Source organism: Poecilia latipinna, unplaced genomic scaffold (assembly GCF_001443285.1).
Source record: "Poecilia latipinna isolate Pla-1442-1.1 unplaced genomic scaffold, P_latipinna-1.0 Scaffold1633, whole genome shotgun sequence".
NCBI lineage: Eukaryota > Metazoa > Chordata > Actinopteri > Cyprinodontiformes > Poeciliidae > Poecilia > Poecilia latipinna.
In genome coordinates this window covers 138,814-149,865 of record NW_015114249.1, presented here as the reverse complement: position 1 = coordinate 149,865, position 11,052 = coordinate 138,814, and the positions used below count along the sequence as shown (strand labels likewise).

The 11,052-nt window shown below is 37.9% G+C and overlaps 1 protein-coding gene and 1 long non-coding RNA gene across 2 annotated transcripts; one reads left to right on the top strand and one right to left on the bottom strand.

Moving 5' to 3' along the window:
• Positions 1-544: 544 nt before the first annotated feature.
• LOC106964174 (neuromedin-K receptor-like) lies at positions 545-11,052 on the bottom strand. The gene is made up of 4 exons (XM_015059525.1): positions 10,694-11,052; positions 10,079-10,231; positions 8,087-8,382; positions 545-987 (listed from the first exon to the last, which is right to left on the bottom strand). The coding sequence occupies exons 2-4, from the start codon at positions 10,211-10,213 to the stop codon at positions 789-791; spliced, it is 630 nt and encodes a 209-aa protein (XP_014915011.1). The 5' UTR covers positions 10,214-10,231; positions 10,694-11,052; the 3' UTR covers positions 545-788.
• LOC106964175 (uncharacterized) lies at positions 2,194-3,679 on the top strand. Its single transcript, XR_001428339.1, has 2 exons — positions 2,194-3,525; positions 3,599-3,679. It is a non-coding gene; the product is annotated as an uncharacterized LOC106964175 (long non-coding RNA).

Sequence of the window (11,052 nt, the reverse complement as noted above, 5' to 3'; positions counted from 1 at the left end):
ATTGTCATTTTGGTCCTTAAAATACTGAAGATTTAACTTAACTTCAGATTTTGTTCTGTTTGATGATGTAATTTTTAAACATTAAATTACTGATAATTTGATCGATTGCTCAGTACTTGAGTAGACTTTTTACCAAATAGTCTTTTATTCTTCGGTAATTTCTTGGATGGCTACTGTTTACTTTTTATTTTAGTGTTACTCTTAATTGAGTAAAATTTCTGGATTTTCTACCCACTGAATGAAAAATAAACATGTTTTAACCAAAAAAAGAAAATCACCAGAAAAAGACACAACTGCAGTTTCTGTTAAAGTTTCACAAGTTTTTTATTGAAAGAAACTTATTGGGAAAAAATGTTTTCTTTTATCTAATTTTGTTAATTTTTGCTACTTATATATTGACATTTTGGTTCTTTAAACTACCAAAATGTCCTCTTAACCTCATAATTTGGTCTGTCTGAAGATGTAATTTTTTAATATTAAATTATCAGTTACTCAGGACTTTAGGAGACTTTTTACCAAATACTTTTTAGTCTTATTTCTTGGACAGCTACTTTTTACTTTTACTTGAGTAAAAACATGTGGAAGTAGTGCTACTCTTTCTTGAATACCATTTTGAGGTATTCTACCCACCTCTGCATATAGAGGAAGTAGAGAGGCAATTGACATGCACACAGAAAAAGAAACCAAACCCTCGGACACCCTCTAAATCCTGTGCATAAATACATAAAACACACATAGAAATCTGACTCTGATGCTCCCTGTGTGTGTTTTTCATTTGTCTCCCTCTTTCACCTTAGCTGGTGGGTTCCTCCGTAATCATCCGGCCAGTCGACCATGCACACCGTCCTGGGGTAGTAAAATGTTGTTACGCTGTAGTAGCACTGAGGGAAAGCCAGCGAGAAGGCCACAATCCAAATCAGGGCAATCACCACCTTTGTGGAGGTGGAGGAGAGGCGAGGCTTCAGCGGGTGGATGATCGCCATGTACCTTTAAAAGAACCAGAGGAAATAATTATTTTAAAGTAAGAAACAGGATTCCCTAAAGACTATATTCTGTCTGGACAGACATTTAATTACAATCACTCCCTCAAGTTAATTGAAAAACTGCAGCTGCAAATGCAAAACTCCTAAAATATGGCATATAAATTAACAGGCCAGGCAATGGCATGGTGACTCTAGGTGGTGTAAATCTGTTGACAGGACAATTAGTCCTGTTCTCCACAAATCTTAATCTTACTTACTACTGTGTTTTGGTCCAACACAGAAAATCACAACAAAATATATCAAACTTTGTGTTTGTGATGTGTGAAAAAGTATAAAGATGGATAAAGGGCATTAGTAAGGAACAACTTTCAAGCTTTTGGTGCTAAGTTTATAAAGAAGGAGAAATGGGCTATAACACCACAAAATCAAATTTTAAAAGGAATGTGCTACACTGGATGGCGTTAACATCTGTAGTAGAGACAGGGAATGAAAAGCAGGTTTGTTTTGCAGACGGTTACGAATGAAACCTGATTGCCTCCCTCTGGGTATGTCCTAACCAGCTGACATTGCAGCAATAACACAACATAATCCAATCTACAGACAAAATGGTCACACACAGTTATTTTCAACGGCAGTATGGATTGCTAGTCCTGACAACGTTTAGGCGGAGGGTATGTGCCAACCGTCCAAGGCCCAGAGCCAGAAGAACATCCCTATTCTGGCGTTTAAATACGGTGAAATCCGTATATACGTCAGAATTTCACCGTACAAACGCAGTAAAAATCCGTATTTATACGTAAAGGACGGTAAAAATGCGTATATATACGGTAAAATTCTGTAAGCACATAAGCACAGCTGCCGCTATTAGAGACGTTTTGCTTTACAGTGTACATTAAGGAGAAAAAGTTTCTTCACGTGTTTCGCTGAACATTTTCTGTCCCGTTTTTATTGAACAAACAACGGCGACAGCAGATAAAGGCAACGGCTGTTCGTATCCTAGCAACCGAAGGCAAGATAGTGACGAAAAACAAAACTAGATCCTGTTAAGTATTCTTCAAAATAAAAGACTTCCTCTCTCCAAAATAAATCATGCTTAAATATGTTGCACTTCACCTTTTTGTAATTACGTACAATCATGTTAAATTCAGTGAATAATTTTAATAAAAATCAGTTATGCTTAACATATAATTGTAAATAAGTCACCAATGATGCAAATTATACTTATCATGTAAAGAGGTCAGAACAATGTATATTGTGAAAATTAAGAAGAATACTAGACGTTTTCAGCAAAACAGGATTACTCAGTGGTGTCATCGCCATCGTCTAATCATTAGGCTAAGCCTGTGAATCACACATCTGAACCATTCAGGGCAGACAGCGTGAGTGTTTCATGACTAATGAGGTGAGATATTGCATAATTTGATTTGCATAAAGACGACATGTTTTTAACATCCTTCTTCAAGGCATTCAGCAGCTGTGATTGTGTGTTTTCATGTGTTTTTCTTGCTTTTCATAATCTTTGGCTTCTTTTCTTTTACATTCTGCTTGGATGTCACTCTTTAACCTGGCTGAATAATAACTCTATTTGAGGAGTCCTATTATGTAAAAATCATGAGAATAATGGGGTTTTCTCCCTGGAGAAAGTGGACTGCCGCTGTGATTAAAGAATAATTCAAAACTACATATAATTTATTTTTAAAGTGTGCTTGAAGTGTCTTAATAAAAACATTCAATCTAAGCACATTTTAAAATACTTTGCACTGTTGTTTTAGATAAATTAAACGTGTTCCAATAAAGGACTGGCTTCATGCTTAAATCTATGGAGGCTGAGACCGGCAGAGCATGAAATTATTGTGATGAGATTTGGTCGAGATCAAAAGTGATCATTTCTGTTTTGTCTTTGGATAACCAAAAATCTAATTGTGCATTCAGATCAAGATGACTAGAAGATTAAAGTGTGAAAATCAGCCATTTTTGTGTTGTGCTGGAGCGTCTTCACTCATTTGGTTTGAGTTTTATTTTTGTTGGAGCACCATCATTCTTCTGGGCATCCACTAGATGTCACCAGATGCAGAGCCCCTGAGAAGCTGCAGGGGTAACCCCGTGGCCACACCTGTAGCTTGTTTGGAGGGCGTGGATTGCAGATATAAGCAGCGGCTGAACGACTTCTCATCGCCTGAGTGTTAGCTTACCTTGGTTATCCTGTTGCCGCCTCGCTGTTCCTTTGTGTGCCGTCAGCCCTGGGCTCAGAATGAGCTCTTGATCCTCGCTGTCTGTGAGTTACCTTCCTCATGTGTCCTCCCTCGACGTTGCCGGTCGGACGGCACCCCTCGTGTGTTCACCTTCCCCAGTCTTCGGTCCGTCTCCAGTGGATTCCCCTTCGGGACGCAGAGGATCTGTCGGTCCTGGCCCGAACCCAATCTGGAGAAAAGGAACTGGACCAAGTCGTACTCCGCTCTTTCCGCCGCAAGCAAACCTGTCCGCCCTCCGACGAGGCTCGATTATCCAGCACTCGGCTCTCTATTACTCACCTTCAGATCAGGTAAGAACCAGTTCGATTCATTCCTGGAAAAACACTCACCTTCCTCCACTAACCCTCTGCTTCTCGTTGACAGTAAGACGACCCGGTCATCCGCTCCAGTACTCATTCCCTTCCCCTCTCCCCTGGAATCAATAAACTCATTATTATTGTTCACTTACTCTGACTCTTCTGGTTGTGTTCTTGCATGTGGGTACGAAAAGTGAATACCAACATGACAATTATCCCTGAGTGAATGACGGTAGTTTGGTTTGCTGGTTGCTTCTTGGTGTAACATTTTCAGCTTGAATAAGTTGCTCTTACCTCTTGAAGAAACCTTTTTAACTCTTGACTTTGCAATGCTTTTGAGGTATGAGAATTTAGTTTTTTTCTCCAGATATGTTCATCCAAAATCTTGAAACTTTGTTCATACTTCAGAGATTATGAGAACCATCTTCATTGTCTTGAAACATTGTTATAAAAATCTTTTCATTCATGGCCTTTTGGTCTTTTCCAAAACGGGATACTAAAGCCGGGGTTTAGCACTTGGTTTACAATATTTCAGTTTAAAATGTGCCGAACGTGACAGTTCCTGTTGTAGACACTCTGACTCTTCCTTGTTTTTCTGTAAGAAACACTTTCTACTGTAAATCATCCAGTCTTTTTTTCCATCTCACATGTGCTCTGAACCATTAAAAAAAGCACTCTGTTTTTCTCTCCTTGACAAAATATTCTACTTCTAATAAATACAGAGTCTACCATGCTGTCAAGAGTTCAAACCTTTACACCATAAAAAATGTTAAGTCTCTAACCTATATGCTACTTTTTTTCTGAAGGGATTGGAGTTGGACAGTTTTAATCAAACATTGTAACCCAGGCTGTTGAGTTAATTCAGTTAAATTGTATGAGAGTTTATTTAACTAAAGAAAAAAAAATCTAAAGACGTTTCACCTGAAACTCCCCTGAAAATCATTTGTATCATTAGATCAGTTCCGTCATATAAAGATGTTGAAATTATGTTTTATTCAGAGCCAGTTTGGTACAACTTGCAAACCAGTGCAGTAAAATCCTGGAAATTATCAAGTTATCAATCAGAAACCCAACCAATTCCACTGAGTCACTAATTTTGCACCAATCCCTCCTCTTTCAGTAAGAATATGGCGACGGTGGAAAGAAATTACTTTATTTTACCAGGAAGAACAAACTTGTAGTAATGGACATTCAAAATTTACATGGTTTCATGTTTAATTCAGGAAACTAATTTTTTTCTGATTGCTTGATTCAATGTGTTTGAACACATTACTAATATGCTTTAGTTTGTTTACTGGTTTCATTCACTGTTTAGTCAAAAGTAAATTATTTAAAAAATGACTTAAGAAACTAGTTAGATATTAAAAATCAAAATGAGCTTATTGTTATTTCTGATGTTTAGTGGGGGTTTTTGTCTCTGTTACCCTGCTGGCAAGACTCATCCCAAAAGAAAACAGATGAGTAAGAAAATGTTGCTGAGTTGAATTGTCTTTCTGGAGGAAGCAAACCTTTTCAAGTCTGGCCAGAAGCAAAAGTGGCTTAAAGGAGTAAAAACAGCTTCACACACGGGTTAATCAAAACTGGAAAAAACAGATTAGAAAAACGCTGCCTGGTTTTATGAGTCTCAATTTCAGCTGCATCATTCAGATAGTGGGATCAGAATGGGCCAGAAAATCAGAAAACCAATCATAGATCCATCCTGTCATATGTCGGTAATTCAGTCTGTAGTGGTGTAATAGTGTGTGGCATATTTGTACATGGTCATTGTTATTATCCCTTAGAGCAACACCACAACTGAGTATTGCTGCTAACCATCTCTATCTCTTTACGGCCACAGCCTACCCATCATCTGATGATTGCTTCCACCAGTCCACTTAAACTGGTTTCCTGATCATAACAAAGGGTTCCCCGTATTAAGAAATCCACAACTATAAATACAATCAAACACCTTTGGGATGTGGTGGAAGTAGACATCGGTGTCATGGATGTCCAGCTGACAAATCTGTAGCAACTCTATGATACCATGAAGTCAAAATGGACCAGAACCTCTGAGGAACGTTAGAGGCATCTTGTTAAATGTCTGCCACAAACAATGAGGGCAGCTCTGAAATTAAAAAGAACCAAGAAAGTGGTCGAGGATTTTATGTTGACCATTAATTTTGTTTCCCACATTCAACTGTTTGTCAGTGGCCTCTATAAATTGCCCCAGGGTGAAAGTGCACCATCATTTTCCCTGGGATGCCCCATCCATAGTGCACCCTACCTATTTAATTGCCTGCTGGAGACAGAGGCCTGCAGCTCTGGAACATTCATTTTAACTTTAAGCCATTTTTTTGGAGAGAAACTCTAACTCAGTATTGAGTCAAATGTATAGAACAACGCTTGTTGAGTTAAATCTGGATTTGTTCATATTTGACCCAGGGTTGGTTTCAGCAAAATAACACAAATAATGTTGACTTTAACTCTGCAATTTAAAGAGTGGCAGATTAAATGTAAGGTCACTTTTAGCTGCATAAATCTAACATAGAAAGTACTTCTGAAACAAGGCATCCATGTTTGTTGTATTTATGTTCTTTCTTTTCAAACTCCCAGATAGGGCTGGACAATATGGCTGAAAAACATACCACAGTGTAAGCATTTCATATCAGTTACTATCAATAATAATTGATTAGCTTTTTGTTTTAAATATCTGAAGTACTGCCAAACTGGTAGCATGACCTTTCCTCTTTTATCCACAGTTTTCATTCCACACTGTTGTGTTTTTATTTTTAAGCAGATATGAGCCACCTGTGGCAAAACCCGAAACTGCTTTTTATTTGTGCCAGTTACCAAACAAGTCGTTGCTAGGCAACCAAAGAGTGAGTGAGTTGCTAGGTAACAGAAGAGTGAGAGAGTGAGTTGATTCCACCAACCTAGCTTAGCTGGACGCGAGAGTTTGAGTGGCTAAAGTCTTTCCTTTTGCCTACATCTCCCAGAATGCTGTGCGGTTCTGGATCAGAATTTAATAAATATCCCATATTGAATATTGTAGCAGATGTTTGATATTGACCGCGTGCCTATCACCGTATATATTATTATTTATTTACTGTCTAGCTGTTCTTTAGTGAGGTTCCTTCAGACAAAATTTGGTGTGAATTAGTTCTGGGAAAACACACAGAATTAAATAAAAATATGAACCTTTACTCTGCAGTGAATTTAAAGTTGTAACTTGGAACGCATAGGCGATACAGAGAGCACAGACTCACCATCAGCAGACTGACCATCCACGCTTCAGTAAGCATTAATAACATCTGTGTTGCAGCTGTGTGTTGACCCACATCTCCTCCATGCTGCAGCTTAGTTTGTATGGCTGCTGCTTAACATAATTTCAAGTGATTCTGCTCATAAAGTGTAACTAAATGATTTTCACAAAGAGGTGCTATGTGATCTAAGAAGAAAATGTGAAAAATGAAAAGGCTGCTTCTTCATAAATCTAATATGTTCCAGTTGCCTCGAATGCCAACATTTAAAAAATAAAGCTTTGATTTGCAGTGAAATTCTGCATTATGAGCAAAACAAATGAGAAAAGAAGCAAAAGAACGTAGCTAGTTTTTATGTGGGTTGTTTTTTCCCAATTCAATTTTGCACTTTCGAGTAAAATTGTTTGCCATTGTTGACACAAAAAAAAGCAAAATCTTACCAAGTATTTTTGTCTAGTTTCTAGTAAGACAAAACTAACTTAAAGGTAACTTTTCAGCAAGGTGCAGAGGCTTGTGTTAAGTAAACAATTCCTTGATTTTGATGTAAAAGTTCTCCATTGACAGATTATGTCACTAATATCAAGATTTAAAAATCTAATTACTTATAAACTAACCCCCCACAATATGAAACTCATCTGTTTTTGTCCTGGGTTTATTCCACTTTAATTGAGGATCCTAACACATCTGTAGCCAAGCATACTGTAAAGTACATGGAAGTAGTTTTTAGTCGGCTGATGTCACTGCAAAAATATAAAATCTTACCAAGTATTTTGGTCTAGTTTCTAGTGTAAATGACTTAGTGCACTTGAAATAAGACAAAACTAACTTACAAGAAACTTTTCAGGAAGACATAGGAGCTTTTTTTAAGTAAATAATTCCTTAATATGGATGAAAAAGTATTTGTTCCACTGGCAGATTATTTCACTTACAAGGCATTTTTCCCATATTATACGTAAATTAATCTTCCAATGTAGCTAGGGCTTTTTCATCAATACAAAGGAATTATTAACTTAAAATAAGATCTTATTTCTTGCTGAAAAGTTACTTGTTAGTTAGTTTTGTTGTATTTCAAGTGTACTAAGATATTTACCCTAGACAAAAATACTTAAGACTTTGTGTTTTTGCAGTGATTTTTCTTTGAGACACTGAATTTTGTTTTGATATATTTGCACTAGAAACTACTTGGTTAGATTTTGTGTTTTTGCAGTGTATGTCTACTAACAAAGCAGCTCCCACATTACCAAAAAGAGACCAAGTGCTTTTATTATGGCACATCGACAAGCATGAATGAGCTGATAGTTTACATATTATCTCACCTGTCCACTGAGATGGCAGCCATTGAGTATATTGATGAAAACATGGCCATGATGGGGAAGAAGTTCTGAAATCTGCAGTAGCCCAGGCCGAAGTACCAGTCATTGTGAAGCGCATAGACGAAGTTGAAGAGGGTGTTAAACGTTGCCATGGAGGCATCCGAAAAGGCCAGGTTGACGATGAAGTAGTTGGTTACAGTCCTCATGCGTCTGTGAGCCAGGATGATCCAGATTACCGTGACGTTCCCGGTGATGGACACCAGGATGATGAGGGAGTAGGCGATGGCCCACAGAGCCACCTGAGAGGAAGAGGAGGAGGAAGATGATCAGGAGAACACTGGGAAACGAAGAGTTGAACCATTATCAGTTACAATCTGCCTCTTTCAGACAAATCCAGATAAATTAGAAGATCATCAGAAAGTGTATTTATTTCAGTAAATCGACTTAATTTGTGTTTTTAACACACACAATGTGATATGAAGTGATTATTTCTGCTACTTTTAATGAATTTGCAAATTCAGTTATTTTTAAAATTAAAATATTATCCTGTCATGATGTGTTAAATGATTGATGTTGGACCCAAATGCAGAGACGGAGGTGGCGACTGAATATCATTTAATGACAAAACGTCAAAAACTTACAAAGAAACAAAGGAGCCAGAGAAAAAGATCAATAATAGATGCAATGAACAACCAGGTAAAGGAGCACGAGGAGGACACGGAGTGGAACGAGGAAGTGAAGTTAGACGAAAGGATCCGGCAAGGGGCAGCCGAAAATGAGAAGCTTAACTACTGGGAGGCTGAATGTTGAGACAAAGGACAGAGGCTGATGAGCTAATGGGTTGCAGGTGTGAGTGAAGGGAGCAGGAGGCACACAGAGTGAGTAAATAAATAGAATGATTAAACCAGAGGGACAAGGAATAAACTTGAACCCAGAGCTAGCCAAGGAAGAGCTGAAGTAGAAATGAAAACTAAGGAACACAAAAAATGACAAAACCAAGTTCAAACAATCCAAGATCCTAAAATATACATCTTAACACAGAAATAATGAATGATTATTAACTGTTGTTGTTTGGACATTTTAGTTCAGTTATTTTCTGTTTTGGTCTTTATTATTTTCTTATATCTTCCCATTTTAGCTAATTCCTTGTGTTAGTTCATTTTTTTCTTATTGTTTGATATTTTTGGGATTTGTTCTGTCAGATTTAGTTTTATTTCTCTTTCTGTACAGATTTCCTTTCTCTCCCTCCATTTTCTTTTTGTCTGTTTTTACACTCACCCTTTTCCTTTGCTCCCTTCCCCAGCTGCATTCATTTACCTGCACTGTAAAAATTTTTTTTTTTCCAATTTACGGTAAAATACCAGCAACTGTGGTTGCCAGAACTTAACAATATAAATATGGTAAAATCTGTATTTATATCCATATTTACAAGGTTTTTACTGTATAAATATGATAAAATTCTGCTGGTATTTTTCTTTAAATCAGATTCTTTTTTTACAGTGTGTAATTAGAATTTTTTTTGAGGGTTTTTTTTTATCATTATTAGCATTTTTGTCTGTTTATTAACCTCATTATTCTCCGCTGGCTCCTTCTGTTGGATTTTCATGTGTTATTATTTGCAACCATCCAGGTATCTTTAAGTTTGCCTCTCCATTAAAAATGTTTCCAAGTTCCCGTCTGCATTTTGGACCACCTACAAAACCGCGCAATACGACAGTGACGTCACAAACCAGCTGATCAACTGGTTACTAGCCTGTTAGTGGAAAGTTGAGTGAAACAACAACATAACATTGAAAAAGAAGCAGGATATTTGCTACATCATCACCTGTCTATTTCAGACAATTTCTATTAAAAATTATTTTTTTATTAGTCTCAACAATCATTCGAGGAACTAATTTGAGTCATCAACACTCTGTCTTTACTTTTTGAACGGAAATATTGAAATAATTTGACTTCTTGATGAATCACTCATTCACTCATTGCGTCCTCTCTCACCTGCCAGTCGGGCTGCTGGAACTGGTTCCCGGTGGTCTCGTTTCCGTCGTCCAGCCAGTCAGAGGTGACTGACAGCGGCATTAAAGTGGCCTCCGGGTCTCGCTGGAAGTGTTTAATAAGACTCTCGGCATCCATTCTCACTCCCTCTGTCACCTGGTGGCAGAAAGTTTATGGATAACAGCGAGTTTGCTGTGCGTAATGAGGAACAATGGGTGGCGGACAGCCCGTCCTCATGAAGGAGCTCTCATTAGGAAATGAACGGCTTCAGGAATCCAAATTCACGTTGCAATTTATCTTTCTTGCATGCAACAAATATTTCAGTCTTTAAAATGATTTAGAGAAATGGTCTGTGTTCATCCATCACACTCCTGTCTTTATTTAAATTAAAATAATAAATTCGGATAATAAACATGCCACAATTTATTTGTGAAGTTAATAGTCTAATTGTATTTTTAAATGGTTTTCCCTGTTATTTGTTTATTATTAGAAACTGTTCCTCTTTGTTTGATCTAAAACACATAAAAAAAATTTAATTTTCCAGTTTGTGCAGAAAGTGGATGTCTGCAGCAAAGACTCAAACACATAAAAACACATTCTTAGTGTTATCTGTCTTACCTCTCCGTAGCCCGATTATATCGTGAGAACTAACCCCAGATGTTCCGCTCCATAGCTGATAACGGTGGAAAACGAAACGCCATGTGCGTAATGGGCACTCAGGTCTGACCAAGAATTCATTCATGCATTTCTTCCCGCTCTCGCACAAACACGCCGGCTCTGCGTCTCTCGCTTTCTCTCTGCTGGAATGTGTTACAAGCTTTGACGCGCTCCTCCACTGCGAGACGCGCGGACATTGCGGCGCAGAGCCGCGTGCGCTGAGGCTTAATCCACGCGCACAGAGCAAAAACCACGGGGAGAAAGTGTCATCAGCCGGCTCCCAAAGTGTGAATGTGGGAATGAATGGCATTTCAGATGTT

Coding starts and splice junctions, on each gene's coding strand:
- LOC106964174 (XM_015059525.1), bottom strand. CDS start 10,213: ATGGATGCCGAGAGTCTTATTAAACACTTCCAGCGAGACCCGGAGGCC. Junction 8,383..10,078: donor TCCAGCAGCCCGACTGGCAG/GTGAGAGAGGAC, acceptor TCTTCCTCTCAG/GTGGCTCTGTGGGCCATCGC. Junction 988..8,086: donor GCTGCCATCTCAGTGGACAG/GTGAGATAATAT, acceptor GTTCTTTTAAAG/GTACATGGCGATCATCCACC.